A 16,172-nucleotide genomic window follows, 5' to 3' on the forward strand; every position below is an offset into this window, starting at 1 on the left:
ATACAGAGCGATTCTGTTTTCAACTGGATTTCCTTATAATTATTCATGTCAGACCAACCCAAACAATGCCCAAGAGCTAATATACACAGGAGGTAAGAGAAAAAATAAAGACTAGTGAAGTTACAAATGTTCTCTGAGGATCTGAGAATGCAACAATAGTTCTCAGCACCATTTCAAACACAATGGGATTCTCTTTCTTTCTTTCTTTTTATTATTTTTTTTTAAATCACAATGAGTTTCTTTAAGGATTCTAATGAGAGCAAAGTTTGGGGCAGGGATCATTCCCCGGTCCCAACATTAGCAAGAGTTTAGCAAGATACTTTCAACCACCATCTTTCAGTTTTAAATTTTAGGACCCTTGTCAGTCTTTTTTATAATAAATAACACAATGAGAAATGTCTGTGACACACTGAGCTCTCTGTAGAGAAGAGCTCATGAAAATAAGATAAACAAAATATGAAAGATGAAGGAATAATCTAAGACCACAACCACTGAGATATTTCAGAGACCTGGACACCTTAGAGAGAGAAAGAGAGAGAGACAGAGAGACAGACACACACATCCATGTAGGCAGAGAACTCCTGACAGATGTTTCCATCTAAGGTACCCTGATTCCCATGCTACTCAAAGAGCATAAATTGGTACAACCTCTCTGGAAGGGAATGTGGCAATATGTTTCAGGTTTCTTAAATATATCCATATCCCTGACCCTGTCATCACAGTTCTAAGACTATCCTAAGAAAATAATCAGAGATCAGGTCAGTGATTCATGAACACAGATGGCCATGGTACTATTATCTGTAGTTCCAAAAAAAATCAGACTCTAATCTAAATATTCAAAATTGGGGAGTGGCCGAATGTTTTAAGAGTACATTCATATGACAGAATATTATGTAGACATTATAATGTTTTAGAAGAGTTTTTAATGACATGGGAAAAACTCATTATGTATTATTAAAGAGCAGAATATAAAAATTATACATATGTTATGCTAGCCACCCTTCCCTTCTGCTATGAAGTGGTAAAATAAACAAAATAATGCACAAGTAATTATACCAAAATATTGACCATGGTTATTTCTGGGTAATGGGACTACAGGTGATTATGATTTCTTTTTTATATTCTTGTATTTTCTAAATTTTCTAACATGAGAGCATATTACTTTTATGATAAAGCTTCCCTTCTAAAGGAAGAAAAGGGGATCAGAGGGGCCTAGTTACGGAAATCATCATCTCTCTTCTCAACCTCCTCCCCGCTGGTGTTCCCTGGTGGTACACAGTACTACCATGTGCCTAAACTGGAAATCTTATTGCCTGATCTCTTGCCTCTGATCCTGCCTCTCCCTTCCCCGTCTAATCAAGAGAATCAATTTGCCACAGGCTTGTCGATTTTCCTTCTTCTCTTGGATCTATAATTTTCGCTAACCCCATGGTCCCTACCTCAGGTCAGGCCCTCATCATTTCTCTCCTGGATCATAAACTTCCTTTATTTTGTTCACTTTCAGAGGCTCTTTCTAAAACCCAGTTCTGGTCATGTCACTTCCATATTTAAAATCATTCCACAGCTGCCCTGGCTCATTCCTACAGACTCCAAGGCCTAGCCTGCGTCTCCCTCTCTAGCTCTTCTCTCTCTTTGCACCCTACACCACACACCCTGGAATAATCTGCCATTTCTCACCCATCCCATGCCTGCACCAGCCATTTGCTTGCCTTTGCAGCCTGGCTAGACCCTCAAGTCTTTTAGAAGGCCTAGTGCCCCACCACCTCTGCTGGAAAATCTTTCCTGAACCCCTGAGACTGAGCTGGTCCTCTCCAAGACAGCTCACTGTAATCTGGGCAGAGTTCTGTCACATTACTTTACATTTTCTGTGTGGCCTGCTGGCTCTCTCATTATTTTCCTACATTATTTATAGAAAAGCTCTACGACTAAGAAAACAGAATGATTCTACAAACACTCAACCCCATGATCAATAGCTTCCTTAAGTGACAACATAAATAATAAGACCAAGGAAGAGCCAGACAGGATAAATGTATCCATCCTTCTTACCTTGGATCAAATATACTATACAGAAATTAAACAGCAGAGCCGGAATGCTCATTTCTTGAAAGCGACTGTATTGGAGAGAAGGAACAGAAATGGATTCAACAAAGCATACTTGGCAATGGGGGCAGTGTGGGAGAGAAGTGCCACAGTTTCCTTAGAGCCTCATTTTGCCATGAGCAGTCCCCACCATCAGCACACCTACAAGTGGTAGAGCCAGCATCTCTGCACATGGGTTTGGGTGGGCTGGAGACCTGACTGAAGAGCTGCTGAGCTTGTAGAAGTGGGAAATGAGAAGCCCTGCTCCTTTTGCTTCAGGCTAATTAAAGCGACTTGACTGTAAATGGAGTAAGGGAACTGATGCTAAACTGATTCATTCCTCTACTCCCTGCCTCCAATTGGACTGGATAAGCATGGTACTAATCAAAGGAATAATTTACCTAATTGCATGAAACCATCCTGAGAGTTCACTTAGCACAACTGTTCTCCATTACCCAGCCTGGCTTCCCTGTGAAGTGATGATGGGCTGCTAAAAGCTTGCTGGGTAGCAGGGCTGAATTGCTTGCTGGCTGTTTAAGCAGAGGTCAGCAAAGTATGGACCACTGGCCAAACCTGCTTTTATATGACCCCAAGCTAAGATTGGTTTATACATTTTTAAATGGCTGAAAAAATAATCAAAAAAAGAATAATATTTCATGATGTGTGAAAATTATATAAAACTCAAATCTTGGTGTTCTTAAAGTTCTGTTGGAACATAGCCACACTTCTCCATTTAAAGCAATGCTGGTGCATTCACACTACAACAGCAGAGCTGAGTAGCAGAGACAGAGACTGCATGGCCCACAAAACCTAAACTATTTACTCTCTGGCCCTTTACAGAAAAAATCTGCCAATCCCTGACTTAAAGGCTGGGCCAGGTCAAGGTCATATAGAACATCATTCCAGTGCAGCTTGGGTCCCAGGGCATTTAAAAATAATTTTCATTAACAAGGCTATCTTGATAATCAAGTCCACTCAAAGAAACTGCCTGCAGTTTGGGTTTCAAAATTGTGCCAAGTAGGATTCATATAAGATGCAGTTGTGAATTTAGTCAAGCTCAATTTTAGAGTAATTTGTCTGAAAGGATGGAAACATCAGGTTTTCTCACCACTACTTCAACTTCTGAATTCCCAAAGTCCACTGACCCAGAAGGAACTGCTCACATCCCCTAACTACCTGTCAGGGGACCCCTGATAGGGAAGACCTTCCTGCAAGCCTCATGCTTATTTTGCATAGAAGCCCTCAAACAGAGTGGCTTCTAAGTACCTCCACCTGACTGAAGAGGAAGAGGCTGGAGGGAGAGCCTCAGCAAGCAGTAGGTGTAGCTTCCTAAAATCAATCAATATTCCCAAGACACTTTCATATTTGGATTCTTCTGGTACCTCTCACCCTCCCTTGGTATTTTTCTGAATGCAATGGCTAAGAAGTCTGAGGCCTTGTCTTCACATCATAGTCAGGCAGTCTCTGTAAAGGGCCTAAGTGGGAAGGTACCTGAGAACCGGCTTTGTGTCCCAGTAAACAGAAGTGCGAGGGGACTCTGTGCCCCCTACCTGCAAAGTCTATTAGTTGGGCCTGAATCACTGAGCAAGAACCAGGCAGAGAGCAAACTTCCCACAATTCCCCTCTCCCAAAGCTCAAGATTTGGATATGATTACAAACCATTATGATTCCTTTTACTACAAACGCTAAAAAGTCTAGGCCCCTGTTATTGGAGCTCCCTTTTCAGAAATGAGAGACATATGTTATAAAAAAGTAAAATAAGGCCGGGCGCGGTGGCTCAAGCCTGTAATCCCAGCACTTTGGGAGGCCGAGGCGGGTGGATCATGAGGTCAAGAGATCGAGACCATCCTGGTCAACATGGTGAAACCCCGTCTCTACTAATACAAAAAATTAGCTGGGCACGGTGGCGCGTGCCTGTAATCCCAGCTACTCAGGAGGCTGAGGCAGGAGAATTGCCTGAACCCAGGAGGCGGAGGTTGCGGTGAGCCGAGATCGCGCCATTGCACTCCAGCCTGGGTATCAAGAGCGAAACTCCGCCTCAAAAAAAAAAAAAAAAAAAAAAAAAAAAGTAAAATAAAACAATCATCTATGTTAAGTCCTAGAATTAGCAGTAGAAAACATGGAGATGGAAGAAACCACCTGGAAGGGGTATTACTCAACCCATCCAACCAAAAAGCACAAGAATGCATCTGGCATCTGCATTTGCTTTTTAAGCAGTGAAACAAAGGAGTCATTTTATGTACCTAGAACCTCTTTAGAACTAGGTTGAACTGTAGGTAAAGGAGACATTTGGAGCAGGTAACCCTACCTGGAAGGCAATGCTTCCCTATCTGCTTCCCACCACAGTTCTAGTATATGAACGTGTGTGTGGGTGTGTGCACGCGCGTGTGTGCGTGCACACACGCGCTAGTATATGACAGCACATAGGGGTAAATAAGACTGCTAGTAGGTGGCCCTCATGGAACTGAGGCCAGACTAGGTGGCCCTGAGGCCTGAGGCTCACTATCTCAGACATGGGCTAGGCAGCTCCGGTCTAAGTGGCCAACTGCAAATACACAGTGATCAAGTTGCTCTACAGATCTGAGGTTGCAACTTCTGAACTAGTAGGTTCCTAACTCAACCAACAGTCACCATACTAGTGCCGCACACTCAGCCCCCATTCATTCTGAAGGTTATCAAAGTAAACTGACTTCTTGGAAAGGTGAAAGTTGTGGTTTACACACTTATTCTGAACCTTAGGGCATGATGCATAAATAAATGGTACCCTCTTGCACAGACTCATCTCTAATTGAGGCTAGCCTAAATGGACCTTTTTTTTTTTTAAGGACTGCCACCAAAAGCACGGACACAGTGGACCGAGGCAAACAAAGCATCAGAGAACAACTCCAAACAGTAGGCTACTCAAAAAAACACCAAGGAAAAATGGATTTTTGTGAGGGCAAAGCAAGCAGTAGGGGCAGGAGAACAAATGCAGTGACTTCTGAATAGGGCCATTTAGCTGATTTATAAATGACCTCACCAGAGTCCTTTGCTGTGGGAGATTGATGTGCTCCTCCTTCCAAAGCTGGGGTCCATGGACTTGTTTTCGGGGGAACCAAGGAATCGACTCCAAGGGTGCAAAGCCCTTATTTTCAAACCTTAATTAACTGGAACCTAATTAGGACTTTGAGGATTTTTTTTTCCCACTTAAAAGGAAAATTTTTTTCTCAAGTCAGCATGGTGTAAATGGAGGCAAAGTGAACACAGGGCAATTTGGATTTCTTGCATATAAGCAACTCTTTTAACCTTTAGCTTTCTAACTGATAAATTGAGAGGGCCAATGAGAGACAGATACCCAAAGTCATTTTCAGCAATAAAACTCTGATTCTGAGACATGCCAACAGATCTTTATTTATCAATAATCTGAGATCATTCTCCTATTTTGACAACTATACCCCATCCTCATATGAACTGGGATCACCTGACAGTCTTTCATAGTTTTTAGAGTATTTCATATATTTAATTAAACTGAACTTTGCAACAAACTGGTGGGGTGAGGTCTCTAAAATGTAATGACAGAAACTCTCTCCTGTGATGTGCTTCAGCAGCCATTGGTTGGTTATTCTAGAAGTTAGAAAAAGAAGGGAATCACACAGAAGAGACAAACCCATCACTAAATGTTCTAATTTATACAGATATATATTCATTTGCTAATTTTTTTTTAGTGTAAGGCTTTCAAAAAGGGAGAGTGTTAACTGGATTTCTACACAGTCTTTTCTGAATAAACTACACTCGCAATTCACTGTCTATACTTCATCATTTGGTTTCTTCAAAAAAGAATGAGAATTTAGACATTTATGAAGCAATGTGAGTACAGAATGCTTACTGGATTCCATAATTACCCCATTTTACAACTGAATTTTTAATGACTTATCCTTATCCAGGTCTTTCCAAAACATTTAACTTAGTTTTTTATAAAAACAACAGCTTCTTTTTTATGTTCGTATTTGATCGGTTTACCTGATATATAGTTAAACTGTATAATTACAACACGTACAACTGGCCTCACCAGGTTTAAGAACACACATAGCACTCCCCAGGGGGGCGCTGAGGGAGAAGGCAGTACTAGATAGCCAGTGCCACCTGCTGTGGTCACTGATCACCAAATTTGACAGAGGGAAGGACGGGCATGGCTGAGATGATTGCGGGGCTGGACTAGAGCTGAGGGAGGGAGGTCAGGGACAGAGAGACAGATTTTGGCTCATTAGCATCCAGTTAGTAGTTAGAATCACAAGAGTAGAGGAGGTCACTCAGGGTGGGAGTGTGGATGGAGAAAGGACAAAGGTGGGGTAGATCCAGGGAATGCCAACCCTTAAGTGGTGGGCAGAAGAGGCTTCTGCAAAGGGGGCCAGCAGGACATTGCTGGAGATGTACAAAGAGAAACAGAGAACCAGGAGGTGGGTTTCAAAGGGCCTGGTGCAGGTCAGAAGTCAAAGAAGCAAGAACTGTAAGGTGTCCTTGGACTTGACAATCAGGCAGCCACCAGTAAGTGAGACTCCGAGTATGTTCACACTCCCATGAATGATTTCTTGAAGGAAGGAAAGTAGGTATTCTGTAATCCCCTATGCCTTTAGTTTCTCTTCCATCATGTCTGCTGTCTTCTTCAGCGTCCGCTCTGCCTCCTATCTCCCTGCCAGCATTCTCATGCAGATAGGCCTGCTCAGGCTGCCTAAGCCCAGGCCAGGGAAGGAGGAGCAGGAGAACTCCAGAGGCTACCCTGACTCTGCCACACAGAGACAGGATAGGTCATCCACTGGTCCCAAGAGCAGCCACTTCTACCTAAGCCTAGAGCAGCACCTATTTGCAATGCCTGCTAAGAAGCATTTGTGCAAGTCTGTTGCAAAAGGTAGGATAAAATCAGAACTGCAATCAGAAGGCTTTACAACCAGGCCTTTCAGATTTCTCCCAGCTGACAGGCTCAGGGAAAGAAGTCTGCATGAGGCGGTCTGGTGAACAGTTCCACTCTCCTACCCACCTCATTTTTCAGACACATGGCAACTTCCCAGAGCACACAACAAGCAGGGAAGGAGAGTGTGGGTAAGAAATATAAATGAAAGAGGAAAAAAAGTCGATAATAGAAAACATAGTCTCTACTCTGTAAGGTACTCACAAGCAATAAAAAAGAAATCTTGGGTCCTAACAGTCACCAACTCTCAGATACGGAAATTCAACCAGGTTTCAGTGACAGCTGCCTAAGTCCCAGAGGGCTGCCAGCATGGCTGTGATACTTCAGACTTATCAATGTCAATCCAGGTCAGTGTTCTATAGCAGAAGTCCCCAACAGCCCGTCCATGGCCCGTTAGGAACAGGGCCGCACAACAGGAGGTGAGCAGTGGGTGAACATGACTACCTGAGCTCTGCCAGCGGTGGGTGAGCATGACTACCTGAGCTCCACCTCCTGTCAGATCAGTGGTGGCATTAGATTCTCATAGGAACTCAAACTTGATTGTGAACTGCTCATGCAAGGGATCTAGGTTGCATGCTCCTTATGAAAATCTAACTAATGCCTGATGATCTGAGGTGGAAGTTTCATCCCAAAACCATCCCCCACCCCTAGTCTGTGGAAAAATTGTCTTCCATGAAACCAGTCCCTGGTGTCCAAAACAATGGGGACTGCTGTTCTACTGTAAACAAATAACTCTTTCTGGAAGATGAGGAATAAGAATAAAGACTATTTTTTCCCAAGCCTTCAGATAAGACACTGGTTAGCTGCCTCCTAAATTTCCATGTCTCCTATTCTTGCCTCCATTAAAGAACAGTTTTGAATAGAAACCTGAGGTGAGGATCACAGACTGGACATAGCCTTACCAGGGAAGACCAGCTGGGGGTTTTGGACAGAGCCACCCACACAGACCCACTGTATTTGGAGAGTGAATGGGAGTTAGTTCCTGCTGGCCTCAGAGAACACGATTTTAATGTGGTGACTGGGGCAAGGGGAAGGAAGGAGGAGTCTAAGTCTGCCATGCTGCCTTCAACCACGCTGGGTTCAGGCACGAGTCAAATCCGTTGGCTGCACTGAAGAAAACACGTACTGACCTGATCCAAACGAAGCGCGCCATCCGCAAAGCGTTGCTGGCGTAATCGCTTGGCAATTCCGTGGAGATTCAAGACGGCCTGGTGTACCTCCTCGCTGCTATGCTCTGGGGAAATGGGAGGCAGCTCTGTCGCAGGGATTTTCTCAGTGGGACTTTCAATCATGCTCTGCGCATGCTCGTAGCTAAGTTTGGTGCAGGAGCGGATGACAGTCCGGCCAAACCATTCATCAAGGATCTGCAAAGATGGACAGTCGGTGAAAATTTTTTTCAGGATTTTCTTCCTTCAACCATTCATCCATACACATTCAACAAAGATTTACTGAGCACTGCTCAGAATGGTGGCAGGTTCAGGCTAGGCACCCAGATGAATCAGAGATAGAAGCTGCTGCCCTCAGGGAGCTTAGTCTCCACCTGGCATGGAATTAATCTAACAGGCACTGGACACCTATGGATGATCCCCAAGCACACTTGTGGCACAGGCAAGGCATGTTGGAGGTTTTTCCATTAGTTTTGGTGAATGGGCATCAATCTCAACACTGAGGGGAGTAGAGGAGAGAGCTGCCAACAACATGGCAGACAGGTACTCTGCAGGTTTGGGAACAGCTCGGATGCAGGGTAAGGGAGAAGGGGAAGGCAGGGCCACTGACAGAAAAAGGGAACACAGGTAGAAAAGCAGGATAGGGCTAGAAAGAGAAAACCCATTTCCACTGTTTCATTTGGCACACATATGTAGAGACAGAAGTCTAGGACAGGCTTCTCAATCTCGGCACTGTTGGGCTAAACAATTTCTTGTTGGGCGGGGGCTGAAGTGTGCATTATAAAATGTTCAGCAGTATCCTGGCCTCTATCCACTGGATGTCAGGGGCACCTCTCCCCTACACCCTCAAGCTGATAATCAAAAATGGCTCCAGGCATTGCCAAATGTCTTCTGGGGGAAAGCTGGCACAGGATGAGAACCACTGGGCTTGAAGGCGATATATCCAAGTTTAGTGGTGGTGCCAGCTGAATGGTGGGATTACCACTGAGGTGTGTTTTATTATTTTCACTTTTCTGTATTTTGTATAATAAATATATATTACTTATAAAACAAAAATGAACATTAAAACATTTTTGGGACTCTTGGGTCTGAGGTGCAGGAAGAGATGCAGGCGAGGTGATCTGGCAGGTATTTGGGTGTGGGCCTGGGCTGTCTGGACGAAGAGGGGTCTACAGAGAAAAGGGTGGTCAGGAGAGGCAGGGCTGCTTGGCCTAACACACCTCCTTCATGTTAAGGAGCAAAAAGAGAAGCCAGGGAATGAAAACAGTAGAAAAACAAGAGAGTTGAGAGAAACAGGACAAAAACCAGGAATGTCCAATGTTAGGAAAAGCAGGAGAAAAGAGCTTTAAGAAAGGGGACTCGAAGGCAACAAGGGACGCTCTGAGAGCACTTACTATGAGACAGGCGTTGTTCACACTCTCCATATGGCAACTATTTAATTCTCATAACAACTCTATGAGGTAGGAATTTTGCTATCCTCTTCTTCAGATGAGGAAACTAAGGCACAGAGAAATTAAGGAATTTGCCCAAGGTTACACTGCTAGAGACTGGCAAAGCTGGGAACTGAACCCAAGCAGTCCAGCCCTAGAGCCTGAGCTCTACACCACAAGTATATGTCTAATACCACTTGGATGTCAGGGAGGAGAAAACAAAGACAAACTCCGGGCATTGAGCATTTGCTGGCTGTTTTAGGAAAATGCAGGAGAGAGGCAGAGTCACACTGCAAAGGGTAAACGCATGTACTGCAAAAGGGTCCGGAGATGCTGTAAGGAGGGCTCCAGCCTTCGCACTCCCAGGGCAGCCAGAGCTTTGGCCTCCTGTCAGCTCATGCACGTGCCCCCTGTGCCACTCAAACAGCAACATCTGCTGTGTGTGACATGATGTGAAAAAGCCTGGGAAGCACCGGGCTAAGGATAGGTGAAGGCTGGAAGTGGACGCAATGCAACCAGTGTGGAAGACCACTTCCAAAAGGACGGGAGGGAAGGAGCACTTTGGAATAAGCAGAATGGAGGGTTGTGTGGCGTTTGCAGGAGAGAAACCATCACTGAAGAAAGATTGAAGACACAAGAGAACAAAAGGGATCCTAGGCCAAGTGGAGGCCATCCATCCAGGACAGAGGAGGAGCGCCCTCCTCTGGGAGGAAGGAAGAGGGAAGCTGAGAGCATGACTATCACAGAGCCCCCCCATCTATGCAGACAAGCATGAGGCAAAGAACAAGGAAGGCTAGGTGGAGTTCGAGGGCCTGAGGAAAATGGAAAAGCTCAGAGATAAGTGCTGTGGAAATGTATTTCCTGTGCAAGAAAAGGGAGGGAGTGCCAGTCAGGAGTAGAACCCTTTAGCCTGGGCTTGCAGACATCCCCCTTGCCTTGCTCTTCACCAGCCAACCGTTCTGTTCACAACCACTGACACAATGCTTTCCGAAAAAGCCAACTGAAGGGTCTGTAGGCACTCCCCACGGGGAAGGACTGAGCCCAACCCAGGAGCTGTTCACACCACAAAGCCTCCAGGAAATGCAGCTTCTACCCTGGAAGGCTGGAGAGACCACTTTGGTACCATCCACCCTCCCTTAAAGGAAGAATCAATACTCTTGAAAAATGGCAACCATGGGGTAGAGGAAGAGAATGGTGGCAACTACTCACATTTCTGTCTAGAGCAGTCTTACGAAGGATCTTGAATCAGTAATCACTGACTTTAACTTTTCTTTAAAAAAAATCCTGAAACTATTCTTTCTAGATTATACCAAGAACTACCACTATCCAAAGATAGAAGGGATTCAAATAACCTCACTAATCTTCCACTGTGGCAAGCAGGTCTTGAATTTGACTCTTAGGAGGCATGTGTGTGTGCTGCAGGCAAAGGCAACTGTAGAGCCAATTCCAGGTACCACCTGACAGTACCGGTGGGAAGTGCCACATTCAGGTCTCCAGAAGAGTCTAAAGAGCCCCTTTTAGGCTCAGCCAGGCTTGTCCTCCTCGCACATCCGCATTTCCTAAAGAGCTGCTCCAGCCTCCTCTGAAATGACGGGCCATGACCTCTTCACTCTTATGGTCTCAAGGGTTTCCCCTGGTGATTTAGCTTGCTTCCTTTTCTACATTTCATTCCAAACCCAGTCACTCCTCCTGTGGGTCTACATTGGGCTGCACAGTCTGCCTTTGGCATGCTCAGGGAATGTCAGTTTCAGTTCTATGCCACTGCTCTCTTTCACATTTCACAAGTGGTCTAGAGGTTCCCTCCAGCATTCAGCATCCAGGTCACAGGGTCTGCAGCCTCCCAGCATCTGTGGTCTTTTTCCCTAGTGAATGTTCCAGCACAGGGCAACCAGTGTACCCTGATTGGGCATCTGCTTTCACAAAAACCATGGGTCAAGAACTGCTTTAAAAATCTAGTGAATGTTGGCCAAGCACAGTGGCTCATGGCTGTAATCCCAGCACTTGGGAAGTCAAGGCGGATGGACTGCTTGAGGTCAGGAGTTTGTAACCAGCCTAGCCAACATGGTGAAACCCCATCTCTACAAAAAATACAAAAATTAGCAGGGCATGGTGGTGTGCACCTGTAATCCCAACTACTCAGAAAGGTGAGCCACAAGAATTGCTTGAGCCTCGGAGGTAGAAGTTGCAGTGAGCCAAGATCACTCCATTGCACTCCAGCTTGGGTGACAGAGTGAGACTCCGTCTCAACAAAACAAAACAAAATGAACTTAGTGAAAGATCCAGATGCTCCTCCCTGAAATATTTATGTATAAAACTTAGCAGCAAGTTCCACAAGGCTCCCAGACACCCCTGCACCCTGCGTGCCCATGTCTCCTGGCTCTAAGCACATCTCTGTAGCTCCCTCTCACCCCTCTGACTGCTGAGCCCTGACCAGGAGCCACTTGGAATCCTGAGATATTCCTAAAACTGATTACCTGAGACCTGCCCTAAGCAGCAGATTGTCACTCTTTACAAAAGCCTGCTCATCGCCCACGCTGGCACTGGCTATCAGTTTGTTTGAGCTCCTTTTTTTTTTTTCCTTAATGGGTATCTCTACTTTGTTTCCTTCTCAGTCAAAATAGATGTCCCTTCCTAACAGCACACAGGAATACCCCCAAATTTGAGACTGCAGTACTGATGATCACTTTCCCATAGCTCTTTTGCTTCACTTCAGTCCCCTTCCTTAATGCCTGCAACCCTGAAAGTCCATCCCAACCTTCTCTTTAAATACACAAAGGGTTGAAGTAGAAGCCTGAAGAGCCGTCAGGAACTTCCTGCTCAGGGACAGGGACCTCTGGCAGCCGAATCTACTCTGCCTTAACAGAATCCAGTGTTTCTGGGAGTCATACCTGTCATTTAAAAATTATTAGGCCAGGGAAAGCAGGCCTGAAACCATCTTCTGCAGAAGCCAAGCAGAAAAGAAAGGAACCTGTTGTCGCCTGACACAGAGAAAAGCAGCAAGAAAGCAAAGATCCAAATGGAGGGGTTCCTGGGAACAGCCAGCCTCACAATATGGAAGGCAGGCCTCTCTGGATGGAACACCTCATTACTTTCCAATTGGAAACTGGATTCACATCAATGCCCAGTGCATAACCAAAGCCAGTGGCAGAAGACAAAAGGACAGAGTTTTTCATGGAAAAAGTAGATTTACCACGGGGAGCTTCAGAAACAAAACTCTTCATAAAGAAAATCATGTCCTTCCTCTTTCCTTTCTTAATCATAGGATTTGGGTCACTCTTCTATAGTCAGGCGAGTTTACTGCACATATTCTGGAATACTACTGTTCAGAATGTCAGATTAAATACAGTGCCAATACTGAATGAAGGCATATTACTGGGAAAAAAAAAAAAACTACCGAAAAAGGAGGACATGATTATCTACAACGACATCTTAATTCAAGACCTACCTATTGTACCAAGTAAGACTGGAAGCAGTCTAACACTGGGCGTATTCCTATACCTACTATTTCTAAAATCTCCTCAACACATCTGGGAGGAGTACATTGTTCAGCCCATTGCACAGTTGAGAAAACAGGCCAGGAACTTGTCAAAAGTCATACAAACTCCTACCTGGCAGCTAAGACCAGATCCAGTTAAAGACAGACTCAAAATCTAGTGTTACTTTTATTACATTCCAGGTGAAGGTCATAAGTTAGACAGAGGCAGATGATGAAGTAAAATAAACCAACTATGTCTCAAACACATAGCAACTTTCTATATTGATACAAAAGTATGTCCACCTCCTTTGAAAATTATTCAGTTCTATTCAAATGTATTCAAAATTTATCCTCTGAAAAATGTCAGCACCTCATTAAGATATCTCTGGTTGAAAAAAACTGCAAATGGAGTTAATTTATCATAAATAATTAGGTACAAAATCACTTTCGCAGTAGCTCCGGGGTTCCATATGCAAAATATTTTGTTCAAAAATCATCAGGAAGAAAAAAGCCTTTTCCTGATTGGAACAAAACCAGGTTGTTTGGAGTGGCAGTGGGTGGGAGGTGGAGTGGATTTTGGCTGCTTCTTGCAGCTACGAACACAGGGCAATCATCCTTAGTAGGTGCAGCCCGGCAGTGAGAGAAGTCAAAGGTGCCAAGAAGCAAATGTCTGAAAAGGACTGGGTGGAGAGAGGACGGGCTGGAAGAGAGCAGAGAGAGGCAGGTCATGTCTGTGGTGGAAAGGAAGCCAACTTGTTAGGGAAGGTCCCAGTAACGTCAGGGGACAGAGGCAGTGGGGTGGCTAGAGCAAGCAAGGGGCTCCTCCACAAGACCCAGCCCTCGCAGTAGGCCCACTATCACTGAGCAAAGCTCAGGCTTCCCCTGAAAAAGTAAGAGATGAGCACAGTAAGATGAAGGTGTGAATATCTAGACTGAAACACCATTGTACACAATCTACTTACTCCAGCTGAATGATCGCTTTCTCTTCGCAGGTGGCTCACTGCAACTTCCACCTCCCAGGTTCAATCAATTCTCCTGCCTCAGCCTCCCAAGTAGCTGGGACTACAGGCACCCACCACCATGACTAGCTAATTTTTGTATTTTTAGTAAAGATAGGGTTTCACCATGTTGGCCAGGCTGGTCTTGAACTTCTGACCTCAGGTGATCTGCCCACCTCAGCCTCCCAAAGTGCTGGGAATACAGGTGTGAGCCACCGGGCCCAGCCAAATAAGTGTTTATTTATTTATTCATTCATTTTTTCTTTAGGGACAGGGTCTCGATCTGTTCTCGATTTGATCAAGTGATCTTCCTGCCTCTTCCGAGTACCTGAGACTGCAGGTACGTGACACCATGTCCAGCTAATTATTTAAAACATTTTTTAGAGATGGGGTTTCACTATATTAGTCAGGCTGGTCTCAAACTCCTGGGTTCAAGTGATCCTCCCACCTCAGACTCTCTAGTAGATGGAGCTACTGACATGCACAAACCATGCCCACCTAATTCCAAGTCTAAGAGGAAGGAAAAAGGAAACTTCCTCAAATGTTTAACTCCCATGCCAAACCCAGGAAATGGCAGGAAATGTGAGAAGAGCCTGAAGGCCCTGGATATGATCAGGAGATAAGAATTTCCTTCCTGGGACAGTGGGTGAGGACACTATGCCTGAGCAGGCCTTGAAAGTGTTCCCCTTCCCAGTGTCAATGGCATGGGAATGTTGGGGGGCAGGAGAAATCTTTAAAGGTAACACTCACCTCATGGACTGGCTGGGAAGCCTAAGGCCTTGGGAAGGCAGCTGGCAGTGGAGGAGGGTGGAAGAAACGGGGGGAAGTGTGGGAGGGCCATAGAGGAAGCCTTCTAAAGACAGGATTGAGACATGGATTGAGACCCAAGGAACACAAAATCACACATATCTAAGGCTGGTGAGGTTAATTCAGCCCCAGACCTTTCAACAGAGCCACACTAAGCCATCTCACAAAAACAGCGGCCCATCCTTCCTTTAAAGAAGCCCAGCACAACCACCTATTACAGTATTTACTAACTTTGGGGCCCACATCTTCAGATTTAAATCAAACCTCTACTAATAACATCAGAATGCAGGAGAAAAGCTGATCACAAATAATTTTCAGCTCTTTGCATGACAATCTTATAAATGACAAATATCTTGTTTTATTTCTTGAAAATATGTTACTTTGAATTCTTATTTTAATCCTGAAGATGCACAGCAAAATCTGTGTTCACAGTTAATTCTGCTTTACTTTGAAGTGACCTTAGGTGAAGCATCTAACTGTCCAGTGCCTTCACTGGGGAACTGAGACTGGAGGGACAGAGAACACAGCAGAGGTCTTCCAAAGGCTCCCTTGTCCCAGTGTCGTCACCACTGGCCTGAAATAAAACAGCTCTGCTCCACCTCCGGTCATGACTACAGATGGGTCTTCTGGGAACCTTTTTATTATTCTCAGAAGCAGTGTTTGAAGCAATCATCTCTCACTGCGAGCTGCTTGGGCAAAGTCTCCACTGAGGATAAAACCCAATACCCAAACACTGTTTCTTTTCCACTAACCGAAGCCCCAAATTACATTATCATACTCACGAGCCTTGGCTCTGTGAGCTTGCTGCAGACACTGTGGTAACCCAGGAAGAGCAAAGCATTTTATTTTTGAAGTTGTAGGATTCCCAGGCAGGGAAAGGCATCAAACTCTGGAGGGTTGTCATGGGGGAGGGCGCTGGGCAGTGGGGAAGAGTGGGTGCAGCTTCCAGACAAAGCTGTGTCAGGTGCTGCTCCCCTCCCTGGACGTGGCTGAAGAGCGCTAAGAAGGCTGCCGCAGATAAAAATGCTTACCAAGGGGATTCCATGTTAATGGAGCAGGCGAAGCTAGCACAGAATTGTGAAAATAGATATACACATCACCGAAGTTATTGCTAAGCATTTTGGGTACGTGGCACCGTGCTATGGAGAGAACACATGAGGAATGAGCCCTGCTTACAAGGACCTCGAAATCTAACAGGACAACAGAACTGTGCACTGATAGCTCTAAAGTGCACAGAAAGATGACGGGTGCTGTAGGGGTGGAAAGCTGGGA

At 45.1% G+C, this 16,172-nt stretch overlaps 1 protein-coding gene across 4 annotated transcripts in view; it reads right to left on the reverse strand.

Moving 5' to 3' along the window:
- The window catches only part of DIS3L2 (DIS3 like 3'-5' exoribonuclease 2), a 392,467-nt gene that overhangs the window by 65,125 nt on the left and 311,170 nt on the right, over window positions 1-16,172 (reverse strand). For all 4 annotated transcript variants that reach the window (XM_012434086.2, XM_012434085.3, XM_012434084.3 and 1 more), the window contains exon 13: window positions 8,155-8,388. In XM_012434086.2, coding sequence (XP_012289509.2) covers window positions 8,155-8,388 — 234 coding nt within the window. The remainder of the gene's footprint in view (window positions 1-8,154; window positions 8,389-16,172) is intronic.

This window comes from Aotus nancymaae, unplaced genomic scaffold (assembly GCF_030222135.1).
Source record: "Aotus nancymaae isolate 86718 unplaced genomic scaffold, 86718_ANA_hifiasm-v0.15.2.pri h1tg000008l, whole genome shotgun sequence".
In the NCBI taxonomy this organism is placed as follows: Eukaryota; Metazoa; Chordata; class Mammalia; order Primates; family Aotidae; genus Aotus; species Aotus nancymaae.